Here is a 23,256-nt window from a genome sequence, read left to right on the forward strand (position 1 = left end):
ACAATTTATTTACGGGATAGAGAAATATTTCAAGAACAATAACATTTATTTTAAAAACCGCAATACAAAATCAATCACAATAACCATTTAGGAAAATAATTTCACCTATTATCTCCTGAGGGCTTGCATTTTTGGGGCGGATAGTTTAACTTTACCGGGAAGATTCCGAGCCAACTGCTCGTCCTTGACCGCTTTTAAGAGATCCTTTTCCCTTTGTGTAATACCGCGATCTTTCAAAAACATCGTCAACGCTGTACGAGCGGCCTTGCCTCTTCTGGCAGTCCCTGGTGTTAACTTCACTTTGAATCTTAAATGTATGTTTCTTTTTAACCTAAAAAAACGTAACTATGTCTATTCACATACTTATAATTAGAAAGCGTATTATATGGCGCGACCACAGGCACAGCAAATAACAGTTCGTCATCCGCGAATGGAATTCCTGTCAATGAATCTATCATATCCACCTCAGCTTGGACCGTGGGTTCATCATCGTCATTTACATCATTAGATTCTTTTGGTTCTGCCAAACGAGGAGCTGGTTGCGGTTTCTTCGCCGGTTTTGTATGTGTTTCTTTGCCTTTTTTCGATTTCTTGGTCTCTTTTCCTGTACCAGAGGACTGAAATAGAGTCACATTATGATACTTTATCTCAGAACCATATAGCAGATACCTGCAAAATATTCATCCTTAACTCTCTCTCTTCCTCATCTTGATCTTTGTATTTTTCTTTGATCTTTTTGAGTTTGCTTCTTTGACCGCGTTTAGACTGTTGTTGTCTGTTTGACTGTTCCGCCTCTCCTTAAAAAAAAAAACTAAAAATGTAAAAAGCAGGGAAAACAATCACTAAGGTGGACAGACTGAAAATCTCCGAGTACAACATGTAAAAGTGCAATATAGCAACAATATATTAAATAAAATACATTGTGAACTACTGAAATAATATATTGTATAAAGATATTTACTTTTTGGTTGGTCCTTTTCTGTCTTACTACTTGAATGACTGCTGGTTCTGCTCCGAGAATTATTTTGTTTCAAAATAACTGGTTTATTATCACCAAGATAAAAAATGCCCGGTTCATTTTTAGGCTCCTCTCTTATTGTTGGTTCTATTAAAATATTTCGTCTAAAAATAAGATATATGTAATTTTGATCCTCTGAAGGTCCTAAATAGGAACAGCATCATCGGAAGATCCAATAAACAAAAATTTCAAAAATGGTTTTATTTTTCTTTTGTATTTATACTGATGGATTTCAAAAGAAATTGTATGGTCACTTGTTCTGATCTAACCACTCCTGTTTAATTCATTTTCACATAAATACAAATTACAACTTACTTAGTTCCCTCAAAATGTTGAATTTTAATTTGAGTATCAGGAAAATTCGACTTTTCTTCACTATCTGAAGAGCTTTCACTTTTTACTTCTGATATATCAGCAACAGCAACTGTCACTTCTAAGTCAGTTTGTGCGTTAAACATATTCTCTTTTTCTTTTTTCAACTCATCCTCTAAATCAGAAGAATTAAAAGAAGAGAATATGAAAGTTACCTATTATTACCGTCACTCTCGTCCAAAACATCAAGTTCAACTTCTTCTTTACTGACCTCATCTGCAACTTGGTTCAGCGCATCTTCCTCAACTTGAGTCAACACTTTTCTTTCACCTGCATGTTTTTCAATGCAACCATCTTCCAATTTAAAGAGAAAACTAAATCCAAGGATCAAATGAGATGGCGGTAAGAAATTCTTTTTTCCCCTTACCATGAAACTACCTGAAACACCCAGTCTGTTAGAAAACGGTCTTTATTTAAGAATAGTTAACACACAAAGTTAGCCATTTTACCTGTGGATAGATATTCTCCAGTTGGCGCCGTTTTACTAACTTGATCGCCCCATACCCAATAGGCATTAGTGATAACCTTTGCTTCCCAAGCGACACTGAAAAAAAAAGTTGTTGACAAACAGTGGACAAAAGGGTCTAATCATGTTCGTCCGAATTACCTGTAACATATAGCCATAGTACCGGCATCATTTAGAGTTTTGGGAGGTACTGGTTGACCACTAGGATTTTTAATTAGGACACTACTTGCTCCGTGAATATCGGCATGAACATAGACATCAGTTGCTTTTAAATAACTAAAAGATTGACAAGTGTGGTAAAAATAAACTTCAGTTTGGTAAAACAATTGTACGAAGGAGACGAGAAAAGTTCTAAATTACAATGCCAACATATATATAATTTCCTGAAAATCTGAACTTTTAGTTCTTATTTATTTTGATAAATGGATTTTCATCAAGTAAAAGCCGCCTCAGTTCAATGATTAGTTGTTGATTCAAAACCATTTAAAGACTAACAGTTAGTTTGTTACTAATAATAAGATATATAATTTTAGAATTTTGATAAAGCTGAAATGAGCATTAGGAGTACATGCGTTTAAGTACATATTTCGCAAATAATACGTAAAACGCATTTTATATAAGTACCAATCAATCAAATATTTATTAATTTTCTTGAAGCTAAAAGGAGCGTTAGGGTTCAATGTGTTTAAGTAACTTTTTCTTGAACAATACGTAGCACAAAGTTATACAAGTAGGTATTATAAACTTATAAACTCTATTATAATATATTTCAAACTGCGCTTTAAATATGGTGGCGTTAGGCTTTAAGGGAACAAAAGATTTGTAAAAATTGGACACGACGTGTAATAACAAATTTTTAGTTGTTTTCGACAGAGCTCAGAAGTGCGCGTTACACTTTACCTAAATAACGGAATTTGAAAGGAGTGAGTCAACAGTATGCTAATATCAGGCTTATGAACGTTCCTTAAAGCTAAGTTACATACGTGGTTTTTTCAAATAAGATTTAACAAAAGCGAAAGTACAACTATAATAAGTTATACAGGAGGTTTTCTAATTGAATGTCGATAATTAAGAGGGCGATTTTTGGGTTCATTTTAAAAAGAAAACTTTATATGAACGTATGTCCTAAACGTCTTAGCTTTTGAAATACAGGGTGCTAAAGTTTTCAAAAATAATATATATTTTTATTTAATTAATATATATTTTTATTTATTTAAAATATCTAAAGCGGTATTACAAACATTAAAAAAATATATTTTATTTTCGATAACTTTACTACCCTGCATCTCAAACGTTTAGGACATATGAAGTTTTCATTTTAAAATGGACCCAAAAATCACCCCCTTGATTATTGATATTCAATTAGAAAATATCCTGTATATTAGTACTTTCTGACTTGTATATGTATATCGTAAAACGATAAATAAATCAATTAAAAATTACAACATTCCGTGGAAATTGAAAAAACTGCAGAACAGTCTATAGAGAATGATTCTGGTAAATAATTATTTCATAAAATTTATTATGGTTTGTCCATTAAAAATGTATGCCTATACATTTCATAAAACGATGCTCTAGTCCTTAATGGTGTTAAAAATATATTGAAAAAATGTTTTTACTCATTTGCCCATGAAATTTCTTTAATTATTTTATTAATTGTTAATGTTAAACAATGCTAAATTTTCATATTCAATAGTAAATTCAAAGTTAATTCAATTCCAACATTTTCAGTGCTTTTTAATTTTTTCGCTGGAAACTGTTATTTTTCGGACGAGAGAAGAGAACATTTTACTAAGAAATAAATGGCAATAAAAAAAGCAGTTTGTTGGCAATATTTTTCGATAAAAAGCATCCGTGACGCCACTGGTGAAAATAGAAAAATAATTTTCACTTTCATTGCATTGTGGGTCTCTACCAAATTTCAACAAAATATCTAAAACAGTTTCAACGAAAATAAGGAAGCACCGTTTTTTTACCACTCTTTATACCAAAAATAAGGCGGTCGCGGAGATGTATTGCAGATGCAGATTGATATAAAATCATCCATGGAATCACACTCTTTAGAAGTCGCATCGTATTGTGAAACATGTACCGACGTAATATAATAAAAAAATTCTCTTGTACTGCCTATTTACTGACTGATCTGTCGCATTTCGCCAAAAACCAACGTAAACTAATGAAGACAGAAGACAACCAAGAATGAAATGAAATGTTAAGTAAAAATGAAAATCAAAAATCCTTAAAAAAAAGAATAATCTCACTTTTCGTCGTGGAAACAAGCTGTTAAATTTATGGCATTGAAAACTGAACCACCCTGAATATTTTAGAGCGAACGTGAAACGGCTACTTCGAGGGTCAATTTGCAGCTGATGGCATAAAGCAAATCCGAACTAGCATGCTTTAATATCCAGTCGTTGTTATTTTTACCTATTATAAATATATTAGAAAGGAATCATTATAAAATTAAATTCAAATAACGAGGCATGTGTCATAAATATTCCAATTACAATCTAATTAAACAGTGAAAAAAGGTGGAATTAATTATATGTTTTTTTTTCCTTATTTTTCATAGAATATACCTCGATTAGCAAAGCAATTGGTTGAATTATTATTGTAACAATAGGATTAATGAGAAGATTACATGTTTATTCAGCAACGTGGGTATAGTAAAAGGATCTCTGGAACGTGCCATACGTAACAGAATCGAATTCAATATTTGCAAAAACAAGTACAAAGGCTAATTCGTTCCTTTTTAATTTGTTATCTACACTTACACCGTGTTTCTTAAGCTAATTCGTAAAATGAAAGAGGAAAGAAGTTTAGTTTTTTAAGACAAAAATGTAGTATAACTTTCTTTCGAATATGCTTCATTTTCAAAATCCAAATTGTTTAAAGTTTTTATTATTATTTTTAGTAAATAGACGTCAAAAATTGACAACTTTATTTCCAATGACGAATCCACGAACGTCTGAACTATATTCAAGTTAGAAAGTTGCAACTAAAAAAAAACTGCAAGTCATTGGCGTTTCCTCGAATTTAGCTGTATCAAGTAAGAATGCTATTTCAATGTTTTTTTCGTATTGTGCTTTGTTTTTGAGAGAGAGAAATGAAAACCACGGGGGACATAAAAAAATGGAATCTGATAAACTTTTTACGCACAAAATTTCAAAAATTTATACCGCCTTCATCACAGGAAATTAAGGCACATTTTTTTCTTTATATTATTATTATATTATATTCCATTATTATATTATATTCCAACTCTGGAAATTTATGACTTTAATTTTTGATGATAAGTCGTTATATTATTTTTTATATTGGTTTTTGTTATTTGTGGTTCTGCATTGTTGCCATTTATGCTGCCGAAAAAGAAGCAAAATAGAAGAAAGTGTCAGTTTAGTATGCAAAAAATACAAATACAAACAACTATAGTGAAATGCAACAACAAAGTAACTATTTAAGAGACCAAAACGTTATTTTAGTTGCTTCTAAATCTTTCAAAAATTTCGTCCTAAAAATAGGTTACAATTTGGTCATTTTACCTTGTGTAAAATTATTTATTTTGAAGATTTTACAGTAACTTCTAAAAATGGAGTGGTCTATAGAGTACAGGCAAAAAACACTGATCCTTAATGATTGCTAAGGTTTTTGTGGTTAATAAGTTAGTACTTTGTTAATCAAGCACTACATTATACTAAAACAAAAAAGTTAACAACAAATCGTTGTTTAATATTTTTTAAATTAAATCTGCTGGTCCGTTGTATTTATTAATAGATCGTACTGCGAAGCCATCAAATTTATTTGCGAAGTAATTACTTTTATGGGCAATTATTCAAATAATCCTAGAAATTGGATTTTTTGAAGAACTGTTGAAAACAACGAAATTGATTTATTTTTTAAGCATAGTAAATCCACTTCAGGAGTGACAAAAATCATTTGAGCTGCGCTTTGAACCAAAAAAAGAATAATAGGATTATGTAGATTTTGCAAAAAAATAAAATAGACGCCCTGTATATTTCGGATTGCAATTTCCAAAATACCTACAATTTATTTACGGGATAGAGAAATATTTCAAGAACAATAACATTTATTTTAAAAACCGCAATACAAAATCAATCACAATAACCATTTAGGAAAATAATTTCACCTATTATCTCCTGAGGGCTTGCATTTTTGGGGCGGATAGTTTAACTTTACCGGGAAGATTCCGAGCCAACTGCTCGTCCTTGACCGCTTTTAAGAGATCCTTTTCCCTTTGTGTAATACCGCGATCTTTCAAAAACATCGTCAACGCTGTACGAGCGGCCTTGCCTCTTCTGGCAGTCCCTGGTGTTAACTTCACTTTGAATCTTAAATGTATGTTTCTTTTTAACCTAAAAAAACGTAACTATGTCTATTCACATACTTATAATTAGAAAGCGTATTATATGGCGCGACCACAGGCACAGCAAATAACAGTTCGTCATCCGCGAATGGAATTCCTGTCAATGAATCTATCATATCCACCTCAGCTTGGACCGTGGGTTCATCATCGTCATTTACATCATTAGATTCTTTTGGTTCTGCCAAACGAGGAGCTGGTTGCGGTTTCTTCGCCGGTTTTGTATGTGTTTCTTTGCCTTTTTTCGATTTCTTGGTCTCTTTTCCTGTACCAGAGGACTGAAATAGAGTCACATTATGATACTTTATCTCAGAACCATATAGCAGATACCTGCAAAATATTCATCCTTAACTCTCTCTCTTCCTCATCTTGATCTTTGTATTTTTCTTTGATCTTTTTGAGTTTGCTTCTTTGACCGCGTTTAGACTGTTGTTGTCTGTTTGACTGTTCCGCCTCTCCTTAAAAAAAAAAACTAAAAATGTAAAAAGCAGGGAAAACAATCACTAAGGTGGACAGACTGAAAATCTCCGAGTACAACATGTAAAAGTGCAATATAGCAACAATATATTAAATAAAATACATTGTGAACTACTGAAATAATATATTGTATAAAGATATTTACTTTTTGGTTGGTCCTTTTCTGTCTTACTACTTGAATGACTGCTGGTTCTGCTCCGAGAATTATTTTGTTTCAAAATAACTGGTTTATTATCACCAAGATAAAAAATGCCCGGTTCATTTTTAGGCTCCTCTCTTATTGTTGGTTCTATTAAAATATTTCGTCTAAAAATAAGATATATGTAATTTTGATCCTCTGAAGGTCCTAAATAGGAACAGCATCATCGGAAGATCCAATAAACAAAAATTTCAAAAATGGTTTTATTTTTCTTTTGTATTTATACTGATGGATTTCAAAAGAAATTGTATGGTCACTTGTTCTGATCTAACCACTCCTGTTTAATTCATTTTCACATAAATACAAATTACAACTTACTTAGTTCCCTCAAAATGTTGAATTTTAATTTGAGTATCAGGAAAATTCGACTTTTCTTCACTATCTGAAGAGCTTTCACTTTTTACTTCTGATATATCAGCAACAGCAACTGTCACTTCTAAGTCAGTTTGTGCGTTAAACATATTCTCTTTTTCTTTTTTCAACTCATCCTCTAAATCAGAAGAATTAAAAGAAGAGAATATGAAAGTTACCTATTATTACCGTCACTCTCGTCCAAAACATCAAGTTCAACTTCTTCTTTACTGACCTCATCTGCAACTTGGTTCAGCGCATCTTCCTCAACTTGAGTCAACACTTTTCTTTCACCTGCATGTTTTTCAATGCAACCATCTTCCAATTTAAAGAGAAAACTAAATCCAAGGATCAAATGAGATGGCGGTAAGAAATTCTTTTTTCCCCTTACCATGAAACTACCTGAAACACCCAGTCTGTTAGAAAACGGTCTTTATTTAAGAATAGTTAACACACAAAGTTAGCCATTTTACCTGTGGATAGATATTCTCCAGTTGGCGCCGTTTTACTAACTTGATCGCCCCATACCCAATAGGCATTAGTGATAACCTTTGCTTCCCAAGCGACACTGAAAAAAAAAGTTGTTGACAAACAGTGGACAAAAGGGTCTAATCATGTTCGTCCGAATTACCTGTAACATATAGCCATAGTACCGGCATCATTTAGAGTTTTGGGAGGTACTGGTTGACCACTAGGATTTTTAATTAGGACACTACTTGCTCCGTGAATATCGGCATGAACATAGACATCAGTTGCTTTTAAATAACTAAAAGATTGACAAGTGTGGTAAAAATAAACTTCAGTTTGGTAAAACAATTGTACGAAGGAGACGAGAAAAGTTCTAAATTACAATGCCAACATACAGATAAAAATAAGTAAAAAAGTTCATATGTCCTGAACTGCTTCATTTTGGATATACAGGTATTGAGACATTGTGAAAAATCTATTGTAAATTATTCTTTCAATGTTGGTAGCTATTATAATAATTTTAATTAAATTAATGAAATTAACTATTAGGTTCTTATCATAATTTCCAGAATTGTTATAAAATAAAACCAATTTAAATAGCTCGAATTGTCTTATTTATTTAATTTGGAAACTTGAGATATTAGGCGCACATGCAGACTTTTTTTTTTCTCCCAAACGGTTGGTTTTAACGAATGAACTGAAGAGACCATTTTTGTTCAGAACTGATAGGGGATCTAAATAAAGTAAACGAGATATATAAATTAAATAAAATGGTGTCACGAACGCCAATGATTAAACAGAAACAAGTTTATCTATGCTATATATTAGATCCTCAGTTTGAAAGCAAAAATCAAAAGTTTTTTGAAAAGAATAAAAAAAACGATTTTGTTCGCAAAATTTTAACGCCCTGTATCTCCAAAATGAAGCATCTTTGGACAACATTTTATATGAACTTTTATAATTATTTTTATCTGCTGAATATGCTGCAGGCATTTTAAAGTATATACATGTTATTATCATATTTAAGATTTACTTCTTACTTTTGTAAAACACACAATTTAATTCATTTAATAAGAATTAGAATTGATTTTAATCACTACATTTTAAAGTCTCAAATCAGCATTTACATGCGGAGTTTCTCGGGAAAAGTTTGTGTATTAAATTATTAAATTAAATTAATAGCAAAATATAAGTTAATTATTCCAAATTTTTGGTTTATGCAGGCTGCAGGATGACTTGTCGCATCTTCCTTCAATACAACAACTGTGGAAATTACCGTTTAACAATCAACTCATTTTGTTGTTGATCACGTCCCGCAATCACTAAATAATTCTCTGAACTTATGAACCAAAAAAATTTCTCAAACCAATACACTTTCCTTGCCTTATTTATATTAGTAATTGTCTGCATATCTTTCAGTGTTTGTTGAGTCTTCCTTTCTGCAGACTTCAAAGCTTTTGTTTGCGATTCAATAGTTTTCTGTTGCTTTTTGGCTGCAGTACGTTTTTGATCATAATACCTACAAAACTATGGTAATATGATATGCTAGTATAGAGAATGCTTTAGTACAGCACCTTCGTGCGTTTGCAAATGCTGTCAGGGCCAAATCAACATCAACTAACATTGACGGAATATTATCATTAGCTTCACTGTCTGAAACATCACTACTGGGAAACTCGGCATAGGGATCATCCAGGAATAAACTAATGTGATTCATTTCTAATTTTAAATTTCTAATGCTTCCAGCTATTGGATCCCCCTTTGCTGATGCATCCTTTACCACATCTTCTATATCTTCCCAAGATAACTTTAAAAGGATTATGAATCATCGAAAAGGATCAAAAATGGCAAATTTGTATTCTATTAAGTAGTGGCATTAAATTTTGTTATGTAATTTAAAAAAAAAAAGTTATCTTATGTCAGTCAGACAATTTTAGATTGAGATATGAGATTTGTATTCCATTAAGCAGTGGCATTTTTTTTTCTGCAATTTTAAAAAGAAAAAAGTAGACAAATGTTATGACTGTTAATCTTTAGCTCTTTATGTTATATTGTACAACAAATTCACGATTTTCAATGTAAATAAACCATTACTTTTACTTTTAAAAATTGCAAAATTACCAAGAAACTGAATTTAATGGCAGTTAGAGAAAAAATCATTTGATTCAGAACTTCTTGAATAAATAACTAATTAGAGGATAATTTAGATTTATGTAAATTGCTTCTAAAAACAATAATCTATCTTATAATTAATAAACACAATATTTCCCTCAGTGTGGAAGAGCTTATATGTAAAGTTTACATTTCATAATCAGTTTCTACCTGATTTGCTAGAAGCATTTGTACAGATAAAATTGCTTTGTCCACTAATTCTTGATTTCTGGTGATCAATTCTGCTTTTTGTTTGTCAACTTCCTGAACTTTTTCTAGCGCCACTAATCTTTGGGTGTGATCCTTTTTAACATTTTCTAATTTTTTTAAAGCTTCCCTTTCTTGCTGCACAGCTTTTAGTTCTAATTTTTGACTCTCCAAAGAGGAAAAGAATTCATCAACTGCCAAATTAAATGTACCAAACTCTTTATAAGGCATTGCAGAATGTTGTTCAAATAACATGGGATGGAATTCCTGGTTAGAATAAAACTCAGAGTCCTTGTTTGTCTCAGTAATAGCACGTTCCTCTTTCTTTTGAATAATGAATCCCTGTTAGAAAAATACAATAAATTATGTAGGAACAAGTTATGCTGTCCACATAATTACCTTAAAGCATTCATTTTTTGCTTTCTGGAAGATACTATCTGCTTCACAAATGGCAATGAAAATTTTATGAGAATCTGTATTCAAGTTAAAATTTTTTCCTATTTTAGTGGCATTTGTAATTCCTTGTTTTAACAATACATGTTCAATTAGAGCTGGTCCATAATCTAAAAATTTTAAATAAGAAAAAATCTATTAATAATAAAATATTCCCAACCTAAATTTGAAATGAGTACTTTTTTAACCTGATCTCCTATTTTGCCTTTTTCTAGTATACTTATTATTACTTCTTGGGTTAATCCTGCAGTTTCTCTAGCTCTATTCTCTGGATATTTTTCTCTAACGGCAAACCTAACTTTATCTCCTTCCGTATGCGGCCGTAAAACATTTAATATTATCATTTCATAATCTGCAAGTACTATGTTTCCTCTATCATAAAGTTCTAGTATCACATGATATCCAGCTTCTCCCGAACCAAATTGCATATCAATTATTCTGTCAGTTCCAATTTGAGACAGCTTTTCTAGTCGTTTATTTTTTAAATGTTTACGCAACTAAAATTAATAAAGTATCTTTAACCAGGAAATACACAATATAAAGTAAACTTACTTTCATACTAAAACCAGATGGAGCAACATTTTTCGGCCACTCAAAATTGGTTAAATGAATTCGATTTCCAGATTCAAAAAGTAGAACGCTTTTCTCTTCATTGCGCTGCAATCTGATTAAATAGGTTTTGTTGTCTATGTCGTAAACGTTATTTACTCGCATTCCAACAAGTCTGCAAACATTTTTCATTTGAGCTACTCCAAAACAGCCTAGATTTCACAATGAGACCAAAAGTTCTCTGTAAAAAAGGTACATACTTTTGCAATTCCGTTACGACACATACTATGTCGAATGTATTATAACGAATTTTCATTTTTAAGCAACTATTTTTCAAAACTCAGTGGGTTGAACATAGATTTAGAAGCTGCTTTTGCTAAAATAAGTATCAAAAATTTCGGATGCTCCTAATAGTTTTTCTCTCTATATCAGCTGTGTTCCTATTTGCAGAATACCACAGAATGCTAAGGTTGGTACGCATTTGTATTAAATGTCAAATGGGGGTTTTATATCTTATCCTTGGAGCCCTCTCTGATGAGTGATCTAAAAACTAATGGCAGAGCTGATTAATGTTAACTGTCGATGTAAATAGTAGTTGGCTATATCACCTGCAGATGGCACAGACTTTGCGTTTGGTGTCCGGAAGAAAAGGACAAAAAGTTATCCTTCTTATTGCATTTTGCTGTTCGGTGATTGCTGTATGCTCTATGGTTAGTCGAATCCGTGTGTCGCGCTGTGATTCTGTCCAGCCTCGTTTAGTTCGTGTTATTTTTTTTATGAAATAAATGTTTCTTGCAAAGTTTGCAATTTATGAATAAAAAGTTTTGTCAATGTATAATTTATAAATGGAAAACGCCATGGTTGAGTTGGATTTTTCGTCAGTGGGTTAGTATAATGGTTATTATTATTGAGAAAGCCCTGAAATTGCCACCCTTGAATATAAGGGCGGTATTGACATTTTCCAGCCGGGGTTTTGTTTCCCTTTTGCAAGCTTTTGTTTTTAGTGAATAATAAGAGATTGCTGTGTGCACTTTCATTAATGTTTACAAACAAAAGTACGAAAAATGTTGCCGAATCAAACAAAATACAAAACTTTATTTTTACTTATATTGTAAATTTTTTATATTTTAGTTTTATTCTATTTAAATTATATTTTGTTTTAAGTTCTCAGTCGGTTGTTGAGAGTGAACTAATACTTTTATTCACATTTAGATCTTTTCCTGTTTTTTCGACGTTCAAATAAATTTATGTTATGATTTTATAATTGTAAACTTAGAAATAAAAATAGAAAAAGTGTGCATGCTAGAATCGATGAATTGACTTCGTATTCGAAAAGAAAAAACAGCAGTTTAGCAAAAATTCGTCGAAAATATCTACCAAATTTCCTAAAAATGCCCTTTCTCAAACAAAAAAAAAAGAGTTCGTCCAATACTTCAATCAATTACCAGAAACTAAAAGTAACTACATCAGTTAGGGTAAAAACACCAGACCCTATAATCAGAAATACATAATAGCATTTATTTTAAACTTACCTGCTTCTTCCTACACTTTTGATTGAAAGTGAGACGCAAGGTCCGTAACGGATTATTATGACCCGTTTAAAAATTCAATGATTTTATTTTATGTTTATTATTATTATTATTATTACTATTGTTATTATTATTATTATATTAATTTGAATTTTTAATTAATTAAATCTAATTTGTCATGCAGAAAGTATCAAAATCGTATGACGTAAATATTAATAAAACCAGATGGTAAGTTATTATGTCAACACAATAACATCGGACTTTAACTTTTGTAGTTACAATTGATTTTTTATTTATTTATCTATATACCGATTGTTAATATTTCCTTGTAAGTGATTTTTGACTTTGAATAATTTGAATTTTTTTATTGCAAAATGATAACATTTTCTGTACTTAATTTAAGATTGTCGATGTCCAACTAATGGGCCAAATTAACACTGCATTTTTAAATTTAGAAGTTAAATAAGTACCTATTTCTCGAGACTTTTGACAAATCTCGCTGACCGTGAATACACAAGACACAATGTTTTTACTTGCCCCTATATTACCAAAAAAGGTTTTTTAAGCAACTCTAGTAAGCTTTATTTAAATAAAGGAAATGATCTAAACTATACTAAAAAAGAATTTCTATTTTCCTAAATCAACCTACGCGGATATCTAAGGAGGTTAAAACTGCTAAGATGTTTGGAGCTGTTTTTATCAGAGCCCGACTCTGTTTAAGCAGATGTTCAAAAGCTGCACGTGCCGCATGGTCAAGAAACTCGAGATCTTTAGGTTTAAATTTGGATAAAAGTATGGCCACCAGGTGTTGGCATATTTCGGAGGCAGGTAAATACCACCTAAGGATTTATATGGTGGCGCATTGCTATATTCACCTGTCGAGACATGTGCAAAAGCCATTCGTCTCAAATTAAAAAATGTATTATACCTGGTTACAAAACCGCAAGAATAAAAAAACTGGAAAATAAAATTCTACAATGACGTTGTTTTGTTAAAACTCATTAATATTGAATTTTTTAATAATTATTGGCTATGCGCTTTAAATTACGGCTGCAACAAGTTCATTAAATTATCATTAAAATATTTTATAAACAAATTTCTGGGAATAATACTGCTTTATAAAGTCTCTCTGTTATTTCAAAGGGTAACGATTTAAGAGACACTTTTAGTGCTGTCTGAAAGGAGGGAAATTAATTTTATCTTTAGCCATTTCTCGAAAAGTAATCCGTATTGCTATGGGCCAAAGTATTTATTATCTGAGCAAATAAATCCACTGACTTCCAAGAAGCATGTACGATGTATTGCAACTTTGAACTCGAACATCCTAATATATTCTCAAGGCTGCTGTTTATGCAAATCGCAATTGATAATGGGATGCGTGCCTTCATGGATAACAATCACGATAATGGCGCGTTTACTGTGATGCGCGCTTGTGATGAGTCTCGCTGGATCGTTTAAAATTTGCTGCCTAAACGTTATATTTGAACTTTTCCTTTTGTATGTAAGGTACCTAGTTATTGACAAATCGAACTCCCGCGGGGCAGTAATTTCATAAATTAACCGCTTTGACAACCTAATGGTTCAGTTCACAATAGAAATTGCCTATCGGGGCTATACTACCCAAACACCCAGCCCACGAGCTCGAAGGATTGGAAAGCTTGCGAAAAAAAAGGCAGAGATGTGCAAATTTAAGCAGTTTTCCAATAAGTTTTGTACACATCTTTTATAAATCTCGTACTCAAAGCCAATGTTTGGTTGAACATTTCACATTTTGTTTACCACGTTAATAAACAAAAACTGCCTGATTTAAGGTGGAGTTTTATTTTCAATATTCTCGGCCACCCCTTTAGTATCTCGTCCAATCCACCCAACTAATAGACTTATCTAAGACGTTTTAAAGACGAAGAGAAGCTCCACAGCCAAAAATAATAGTAGAGATCAAATATTTCTGGATGCGTTTGAGAGAAATTCTTGCACGTTTTCATTCAATTTTTGAAATAATAGTGAATTTACATCATTTACGGTCATTTTTGGTGATAGTAAAATTTGATTAATAATTAATTAATTACACTTAATGTATTTTATGTTAATTTCCACCTATGTTTTATTCCAGGAACCATGCCGAAGGAGGGTGTACCCGACATGACACACCTTACTGTTCTCGACGAAGCTGTTATAAACAAGAACCTGAAAGTCCGCTATGAGAGAGACAAAATTTACGTATCCTTTTATAGATAAATGATTAAGGTGATGATATAAGCGACATGTGAAAAAAATATTAATAAAAACGATAAAAAGTACTTTTTATAAAACTTCTGGATTCCTTCTGCGTCGGTTTTTGTTGAGTCGGGTTTGACCGAAACAGTTTTAACAGTTTCAGTCAAGCTCTGAAGAAGCCAACAGGATGATTGGCGAAACGTTAGCTAGTTCGATTCAACAAAAACCGACGCAGGAGGAATTCAGAAATTTTATTAAAAGTATTCCAGTAGCCTGTGGAAGTTTCTTTGAAAACAAAAACAAAAAAAAACGATAAAAATTAATCTAAAATAAAAAATATCGACTAAGCCGACAGGCATGGTCTCCACCATTTGGTTGGAAAAAGTGAATTTTTGGGCCTCGGCCTCATAAGGGGTGTTCAGGAAACTATGGGAAATCTCTGCGTTTCATATACAACACAAAATAACATGACAAATTACTATAATTTTTGTTTTCTACATGTCTTCCCTTGCCCCCAAAGGACGCCGCTGAAAATTGGTTTTTCCTTGAACAACTTTGAAAATAATTGACATAATTTAATCAAATTAGTTTTGATTTAGTTGTGTATCTAAACGCATAATTTTTTGACATGACAAAAAATGTGTAAAATGAACTAAACAAAGCAAATTTAGAACATTTTACTGTCAAAAATTAGGCTTTTAGGCGTCAAAACGTTATCATAATTTCAATCAAACTATACCATGACAGTTTTGTAAATTAATGTGCAGAGGGTGTTCTTGAAGCCGGCGGCCGACGGCACCATAAAAATTAAACATTTCTAAATGGCCCTTGATTATAGAAACGATTAAATGCGATTAACGGAGACTTGAATAAAGGCTTTCGACGTGACGTCTTAAAATACCAGGCAAATACCGGTTTTGGGGACTCCGTAATAATAAAAGTTCACATTAGTCATCGCTTTCTTTCTTCGGGGCATAAAATCAATTCTTCAAATTCCGCTGGTCCGGAACTACTCCGGTAGAATGAGTCATGGTTCGAAAATGGTTCGGGTCGCGTTGCCTAATTTTGCGAAATTCCTACGGAAATTGACGGATCTAGTAGAATTGTCGTCAAGTGACGCTTGACAGCGCCTATCAAGAGTCAATCTTTTTTTGCGGGCAATAATTTATCGCTGTTTATTTTTCCATATTTGCCCAACTGTTAGTTTGAAATATCTACCGAAATTTCGCAACTGTCGAAACACAATATTCTTCGGATGTACTTTACAGGGTAGATTGTGGCCAAAATACAAGGTTTTAAAAAAAAAATCCTCTTCGGATATGTGGGATAGTATTTTTGGATTTTGCCGTCAAAATGAATGTTTCACTAAGGTTTATCTTCCCCAAACCTTAAGAATTTTAAAATAATCTGAATTTTGTCAAAGTGTAACCTAACTATAATTAAAATTCTGCAGTAAGTGTAATAATAAACCATATTTCATTTCTCAATTATAAAAACTAACCAAAGAAAAATCTCTATTTTAATGGCGCCCAAGGATAAAAACTTATCAATACGATCTTATATTTTGCAAAGTTTCATTTGGCTAAACAACTTCATAACAATAACGATTCCAATTTCAACATTTCAAAAAATATTACCAAATGAGACAAAACTGACAAGCCAAAGAAATTACCTGACATCTCTAAATACCGTAGGCCAACAAGATGCAATAAAACTTTTGTTTAGAAAACACCAAATAACGCGGACAACCAATTTTGCGTGTATTCTACAAATACGGAAGGAGAACATGTAGCATCAGTTAAATTGTCATTTACCAACCTTTTAGATTTTAATAGAATAAGACTTTTCAATCCGTGCACAAAGTTATCACAAAAACACTGAAAATGGTAATTTTATAGGTTGAAATTTTACCGCAACCTAAACAAAGCTGACAGAATAAAAAAAATAATCTGACATTTGTAAATACCATAGGCAACTAGATGCAATAAAACTTTTATTTAAAAAACAGCTCTGAAAACACCAACCCTACAAAGTAAATTGACCGTTGCCAACTTTTTAGAATTTAATAAAATAAAACTTCAATCCCCGAATAAGGGTACCACAATACCACCGAAAAATTGGAATGTTTGTCTTTTACAAGTTTTTACAATGTAAAGGCTTACGTTAGGAAGTAGATTTCTAAATTAATATTTATAATTGGACATTATGGTCTTGCAAATGTGCCATTTTAACTTTTAATCAATTTGTATTTCAATAACAAAGCCACTTCGTTCGTTGTCAGTAAATATTTTTCTAAAAGAGGGTTAAGGTTTGACCTATTTGAGTTCGTATAGTGGAAAAGTTGCACAGGACATTGACATCCACTTTCAATATAACCGCATAAGCGGAAGTTTTTTAAATAGGATTACTTTTCTAGATATGGCTAACGGGTCCTTGACGTGACAGACTTTGTCTGCCATTCGCTTTTCTCATGAAACAGGAGCGTCGTCAAATTGTCGATTACGTATTTAAAATATTGAACATTGTCCATTACATTTTTGTTCGATGAATATGCATGAAAACACCTAAATCGACTTATCAAATCCGTGTCTGAATTCTACTTTAGTTATGCTTGGCAAAGAACAATAAACAATTTGTTTAATTTGGATGTACCAGGTATCTCACAATTAACTTCGGAAGCTATAATTATGCATTTTTGTTTTTAATATAATACACCAATATCACCCGTTGTCACGTTCAAAAGTTATTACGACAGTATCGAAAAATATTTAAGGCAACATAATTCGAACGAAAATAATGATTTCATTAAAAAATTAATAATTAACAATTAATTTAATTTATCAAATCAAACCCTTTGTTATAAACAATGTATTTTTTAGAAACAAATAAGGGCTGGTTGCATAAAATAATTCCGATGTTTGGTTCAACGGATCTACGATGTAATGAACTGAGTTTATTTCTCATTATGTGGCAAAACTGCGATCAGATTATGTTGGTAGTACTATTTTTAGTTTCTTTTTCATTTTTGAAGTTTCTAAGTTTTTGGCATACAATATTACCTCGTTTTGTTTGTAAAGTATAATAAAAGCAATAAAATGATATGGAAATGGTAATAGACAAGTACGTTCAAATTGGTTTTTTGAATCAAGTTCCGTCATTATTCATCCTATCAGTCTTTTAGGGGAGCTAGAGCTAAAGATTCTTTGACGAAAGATCAACTTCTGCAAGGAAAGGAAAACGTTAATGTAAATTAAAATACCTAATAAAGTCAATGAAGTAATTGATTAAATGATTTTACATCCAACAAGCGCTGAAAATATTCAACAACTTTATTTCTTTCATTTCATTTTCTAAGCAAAACTTACCGCAGGACAACGATATTTTCTTCAACAATAGCCACTTCAATTTTGAATTTACACTCAGATACTTAAAATACTGTTTTTAACACATTTTTTTTATTTTGAACTGCAGTTTAAAAGTGAACAACTGTTCTTGTATTTTTTTGTTTTGTTTTACACGGAAAAATCACATGTCTAACGTATAAATGCAGAGTTTTTTCATATATTAATATCAATACCAAAATAATATAAAAATTATGAGTAAGAACCTTGTTTTGGTTGTGATACGACTTTTGATTACAATATGAAAATTTCCAATATTTATATGTTTCTAAGTTTCTTAATATATATTAAACATAAATTACTTTCAATTAATACTACTTTCCTCGATAGCTTAATAAGTAATTTTACAAATTTTTCAGTCAATTTCAAACACTTGGACAAAAACATTTGTTTTTCTTTTATAAATATGATGTAATACATTATAATTTTATTATTAGAGTTATTGGGTTTAGTGAAACCCAAATTTAATAAATTAGTTAGGGATACTGATATTGTAGTTACATCTTGACCTACCTTTACCTACTGGTAAATTTTGGATTTTCTGCTAAAGATTGGTTGAACAGTCCTAAGAGAGATGCACTTTTCTTTTGATAAAACTATATCTTTGTACGTAATTTATGTTTTAAGACTAAACTAAATCCATTTTATTTAAAAATAATAAAAATCTTCATATTTATTAAATCATTTTTTAATTACTTTACCCAATTCTTTAATAATATTAGCTAATGATATTATTTCAGTGGCGATAATATATTTTGCCATTGTGTCGTCTAATATGATATATATTATATAATATTATAGACGTCTTAAGATAAGAATAATACATTTTATAAGCTGCGTGGGACAGAGCACTAAGTTAAATAAAATAAACTACCCAGAAACCACAATGACACATTGTGTTTCATTTCTGTGAAACTCCATGCTTGATCAATGTTTACGGACGGAATTTCTTTGGTTCCCATGTTTTCGCACAGAGCTATACCATCGCAAAAAAATACCAAATAGCATGTTTAAATCACAGGAACGTATCGCCACCCCTCGTATATTTTTTGTTTATAGACGTGTTGCGATACTGCTAATTATGATAGCATTTTCATGATTTTAGAAATTGTTTTTTAAAAGTTATTATTATTTTTTAAAGTTCGCTAAATTTTTAACTTTACTGTAACTTCAACTCATTTAAACATTACTTTAATTTTAGAGTGTGTTATATTCCAGCAACAACAATTGCAATAACACACTGGCCACAATTTGAAAAAAAAACAATTGAAAAAATTTTATTTCTCCAAAGAAAAAATTAATTTAATTAAATTAATTTAAATTTAAATGGTATTGCAACGTACTGATTTGACAAAAAATTAAAACGACATCTTTTCAGTCATCCTTAATTCATGTTACAGTGCCTTAAATCAAATTGTATGCCCAAGTAATGCCTAAATCAGACCTCCAACAAAATTTATACCTCACTGTAATTTTCAAAGGTGATTCTAATAATTTACTTACAGTTCTTAAAAAAAGAGAAAGAAAATTAGAAATTCTCACGGATTATACTCTATACTTAGTAAGTTCCGGTATTCGTAATTGAAAAACTATTCGGGTAAATAAAAATTTGAATCATCTATATTTACTATGCGGTCTAATTGAATTTGTGTCTCGATACGGAAATTCCGGATCCTATAAATAAATGATACGTTTGAAACACATGGAACTGTTGTTATTGTAACGGTATAAATCATTTTCGAGAAAACATATGTGGAATAGTTTCTTTTCTTTGGTGCTGAACACTGACACTTAAATTAGATCATGCATGTGCCTAGTATAAGACTTTTCGAGCTTCCGCATATCTCGGCGTTCGGCTGCTTAAGAATTTGCTTAAGTACTAAGTATGGTTTCCGAGTACGGTTTACAAACGGTGACTTTTTAAAAAAATATTTGACAGAGAATGGCGACATTCAGGTGGTCATAGTGGCTTTGGTCAATTTTAGTAGATATCTGATTTGTATCCACCAGACCAAATTATACCATTACTACTACCAAATCTGATCCAAAGGCATTTTAATGGTAAACTGGCCGCCGGTCACATCCAATCAAAAGTTCCTATTTTATTGTAATACTCAACAAACTTTTTTGTTCATAAGCGAAACTTTCTATTGGCTATTAGTTTCGGCGTTGTTTATATGAAATCTTACTCACAGAGTATATCAATATGCAAGCCAGATTGGGAATATATTTGTTGCTAATGAAATTAATGTTTCTTTTCATTAAAGTTACTGCAAGTTATTTTTCTTAAATATTGTCACCGCAATTAAGTTTTTCGCACCTCTTAGCATTGAAACTAATTGTAGCTGTAGTTCCTTTCAGATAAGTATTGCCCCATATATAATTTTGATTAAATTTAATTATTAATTGACAATTAATTTTTATACATCCAATTACTGTTGTCCGATACCAACAAAGATAAAACTATAATAACAAAACATTTTATGTCGATAATAGTAGCCATTTATTAAACCTGATTACTGTTAATCGATATCCTCAATTGTTTATAACAATATGAAATAATGAAAGAAATACAACAATAATTACAACAAAAGGCCTAATATCCTCAATTATTTACATCAATATAAAATGATGAAAGAGATACAACAAAACCCGTAATATACAGCAAAATCTGTTTAGTGAATAGTTTAACTATTTAATCTTACTAAAATGGTTCGTTATTCATTATTTCATTTTTATCAATACAGTATTAGAAGTAACAGTACTAGATAATCAGTCATCGTAGAAACAAACAGCTTTTACTCTATCAATATACTAAAAAACAATTTTTGTTGTTAATAATAATGTGACAAGCAACATTTTAATGACCAAAATCAAATTATGGAAATCAACAATTTTTCAAGCATCTCTATATTCGATCAAAAATTTGGAAAAACACCTAATGCGAACTACTTTTTTGATTTTTTTAATTCTAGCTTATACACAGTGTTCAAATAACGGAATTTTATGTCGCAACATGAAGCTAACCTAATATTGCCACCATTTCGTATGTAGATAAAATAACGTAAATTATATATTATTTTTGCAATACGTATTAGAGATAGGAAAAATAGTTTTTACCTTGCTGAGGTTTTTATATCGTATTCAACGGATGTCAAACGTCCCACTGAGATAACCGCGCCGCAGTGTTTTTAGATAAAATTTAATGAAACGCTTAAGTTGTGGTTTAATTTTATGTAACATATATTTAATTAGGTCTTCGTTAAAATTCTAATTTCTGTTATAATTGTGCAAAAACGTATATTTAATTATTAACCCAACTACGCGAAAGAATTATTGGATATACAGCGGGAGCGTGCGTGCTGTTGTTTTATTCTGTCTACCGCTTTGCACTTTATTTGGTAGGTGCAGGACAAGCTTTTGTTCGGCACTGGACCAGTAAAAAATGTCCCGTTGTTTTCCTTAATTAGATTTTTAGACTTACACCGGTTCCATTTTGGTCGCCGTGAATCCTTACAAAGATATTGACATCTATTCTCAGGTAAGTCGCTGAAAACTAACCAAACTTCATTTATTAAATAAAAAAATATTCCTATAGCTAACTAAAGCGTGTCAATTCAAATGATACTTGAGTATACTAGTCAGTTACATACAGGATGTTTCAAAAAATGTAATTGTGATTATTTTGCGTGATTCGTACTACTAGGTGTCAAAGTGAAGTTGTTCAGTTTGCATTGCCATTTCATCATAGAAAGATTTACAAACAACGCGTAGAAATCATCCAGTAGTGCTGAAGATTATAATTTGTCCATTGATCGACATTCCCAGCAATGATGATTGCTATCGTTCAATGATTTCCAACTTTTCATTGCCCAAAATATATGTCATACAGCACTCGAAACGATTGGCATATTTTGCAATGAAATTGAATTGTGGTTTTGGGCTAGTAATATAATAAAAAATATATACTTTTTCCCGAGTTTCCTATGTTTGTTTTTCTAAAAATTTAAACCGAAACTGTTAAAATGTGGCCCTTTATAACACGAACAATATTACTTTCATTAGGTATGCAAAGGAACCTCAGAATCACCCAAAGAATATTTAAACCACTTTCATTGTTTGGCGGAAATTTCGTTGCAAAATTCTTTCTATTTATCATTTTTATCCACTACAAGTGTACCAAACTAGGAAAATAAAAAAACTAGTAAAATGATTTTATTGCACAAAATTTACCTATGCCTATGGGCAAAAAGTTATATTTACGATATTTTTAGTTCTTAATTGTGTCTCAAACAATCATTACTTAATAAACAATAACTCAAAATAATTTATTAAATCGGTAAGGATTTCTAGTTCCATATTAGACATTTTTGGAACAGCAAAACTAACTGGAAATCGACCAGAATGTAATCTATAAATAGAGTCTTCCCCATAAAAAAATGTATGGTGGTTTGACAAGTGAAGCTCAAAAAATTCATTAAAAAAATCAAATTTTACCATAGCAGGGCAATATATTATCTAATCGCTATATGGCGATAACTGGGCATGCATTTTCTTTTTCTTATGCGAATAGAAATGACAATTTCCTACTAAAAGCAGTAATTCATCGCTGACATTTAGAAACGGTATGAAACTTAATATCAAAAAGATGAAAGTTGTAGATATTGGTACTTGATGTTAATTTTATTTTGGTTGACCCAAGTTCAGTAAACGTAGTTCCGTTCAGTAAAAAAGAGTACAAAAGTTGAACCCAGATTTACCAGTGCAGACCAGGAATTGATACTTACTTGGTATACGTATGAATATTTTAGCCTGTCATCAAAAATTATTTCAATAACAAGCAAAAGATGTATTACATGGATGAATTACTCTGTAAATATAATTTATGTTTGTTTTAATACTATTTTTAAGAAATAGCCTTTTTGAAATATACATTGTGTATACGTAATAAATGTTAAAAACATATCAAATTCGTAATTGATAAAACAATAAAAGTTCATTATTAATAATAATGAAT

General features: G+C 31.2%; 2 protein-coding genes across 2 annotated transcripts in view; one reads left to right on the forward strand and one right to left on the reverse strand.

The window, feature by feature from the left end:
- Positions 1–27: 27 nt before the first annotated feature.
- Positions 28–11,561, reverse strand: LOC132701182 (ribosome quality control complex subunit NEMF homolog). The gene is made up of 23 exons (XM_060668952.1): positions 11,353–11,561; positions 11,096–11,267; positions 10,704–11,040; positions 10,490–10,653; positions 10,055–10,432; positions 9,307–9,539; positions 9,009–9,251; positions 7,896–8,030; positions 7,738–7,832; positions 7,454–7,666; positions 7,232–7,403; positions 6,860–7,020; positions 6,568–6,695; positions 6,262–6,515; positions 6,008–6,205; positions 1,998–2,132; positions 1,840–1,934; positions 1,556–1,768; positions 1,334–1,505; positions 962–1,122; positions 670–797; positions 364–617; positions 28–307 (listed from the first exon to the last, which is right to left on the reverse strand). The coding sequence occupies exons 1-23, from the start codon at positions 11,406–11,408 to the stop codon at positions 109–111; spliced, it is 4,296 nt and encodes a 1,431-aa protein (XP_060524935.1). The 5' UTR covers positions 11,409–11,561; the 3' UTR covers positions 28–108.
- Positions 11,562–11,788: 227 nt separating this feature from the next.
- LOC132703896 (myosin-I heavy chain-like) overlaps positions 11,789–23,256 on the forward strand; it is a 29,545-nt gene continuing 18,077 nt past the window's right edge. Inside the window, exons 1-3 of the mRNA XM_060673416.1 lie at positions 11,789–11,977; positions 14,735–14,841; positions 21,718–21,780. Of these exons, the coding sequence (XP_060529399.1) occupies positions 11,938–11,977; positions 14,735–14,841; positions 21,718–21,780 (210 nt within the window). The 5' untranslated portion in view covers positions 11,789–11,937. The remainder of the gene's footprint in view (positions 11,978–14,734; positions 14,842–21,717; positions 21,781–23,256) is intronic.

The sequence above is a fragment of the Cylas formicarius genome, unplaced genomic scaffold (assembly GCF_029955315.1).
Source record: "Cylas formicarius isolate icCylForm1 unplaced genomic scaffold, icCylForm1.1 PGA_scaffold_10__41_contigs__length_53128322, whole genome shotgun sequence".
Classification (NCBI taxonomy): Eukaryota; Metazoa; Arthropoda; class Insecta; order Coleoptera; family Brentidae; genus Cylas; species Cylas formicarius.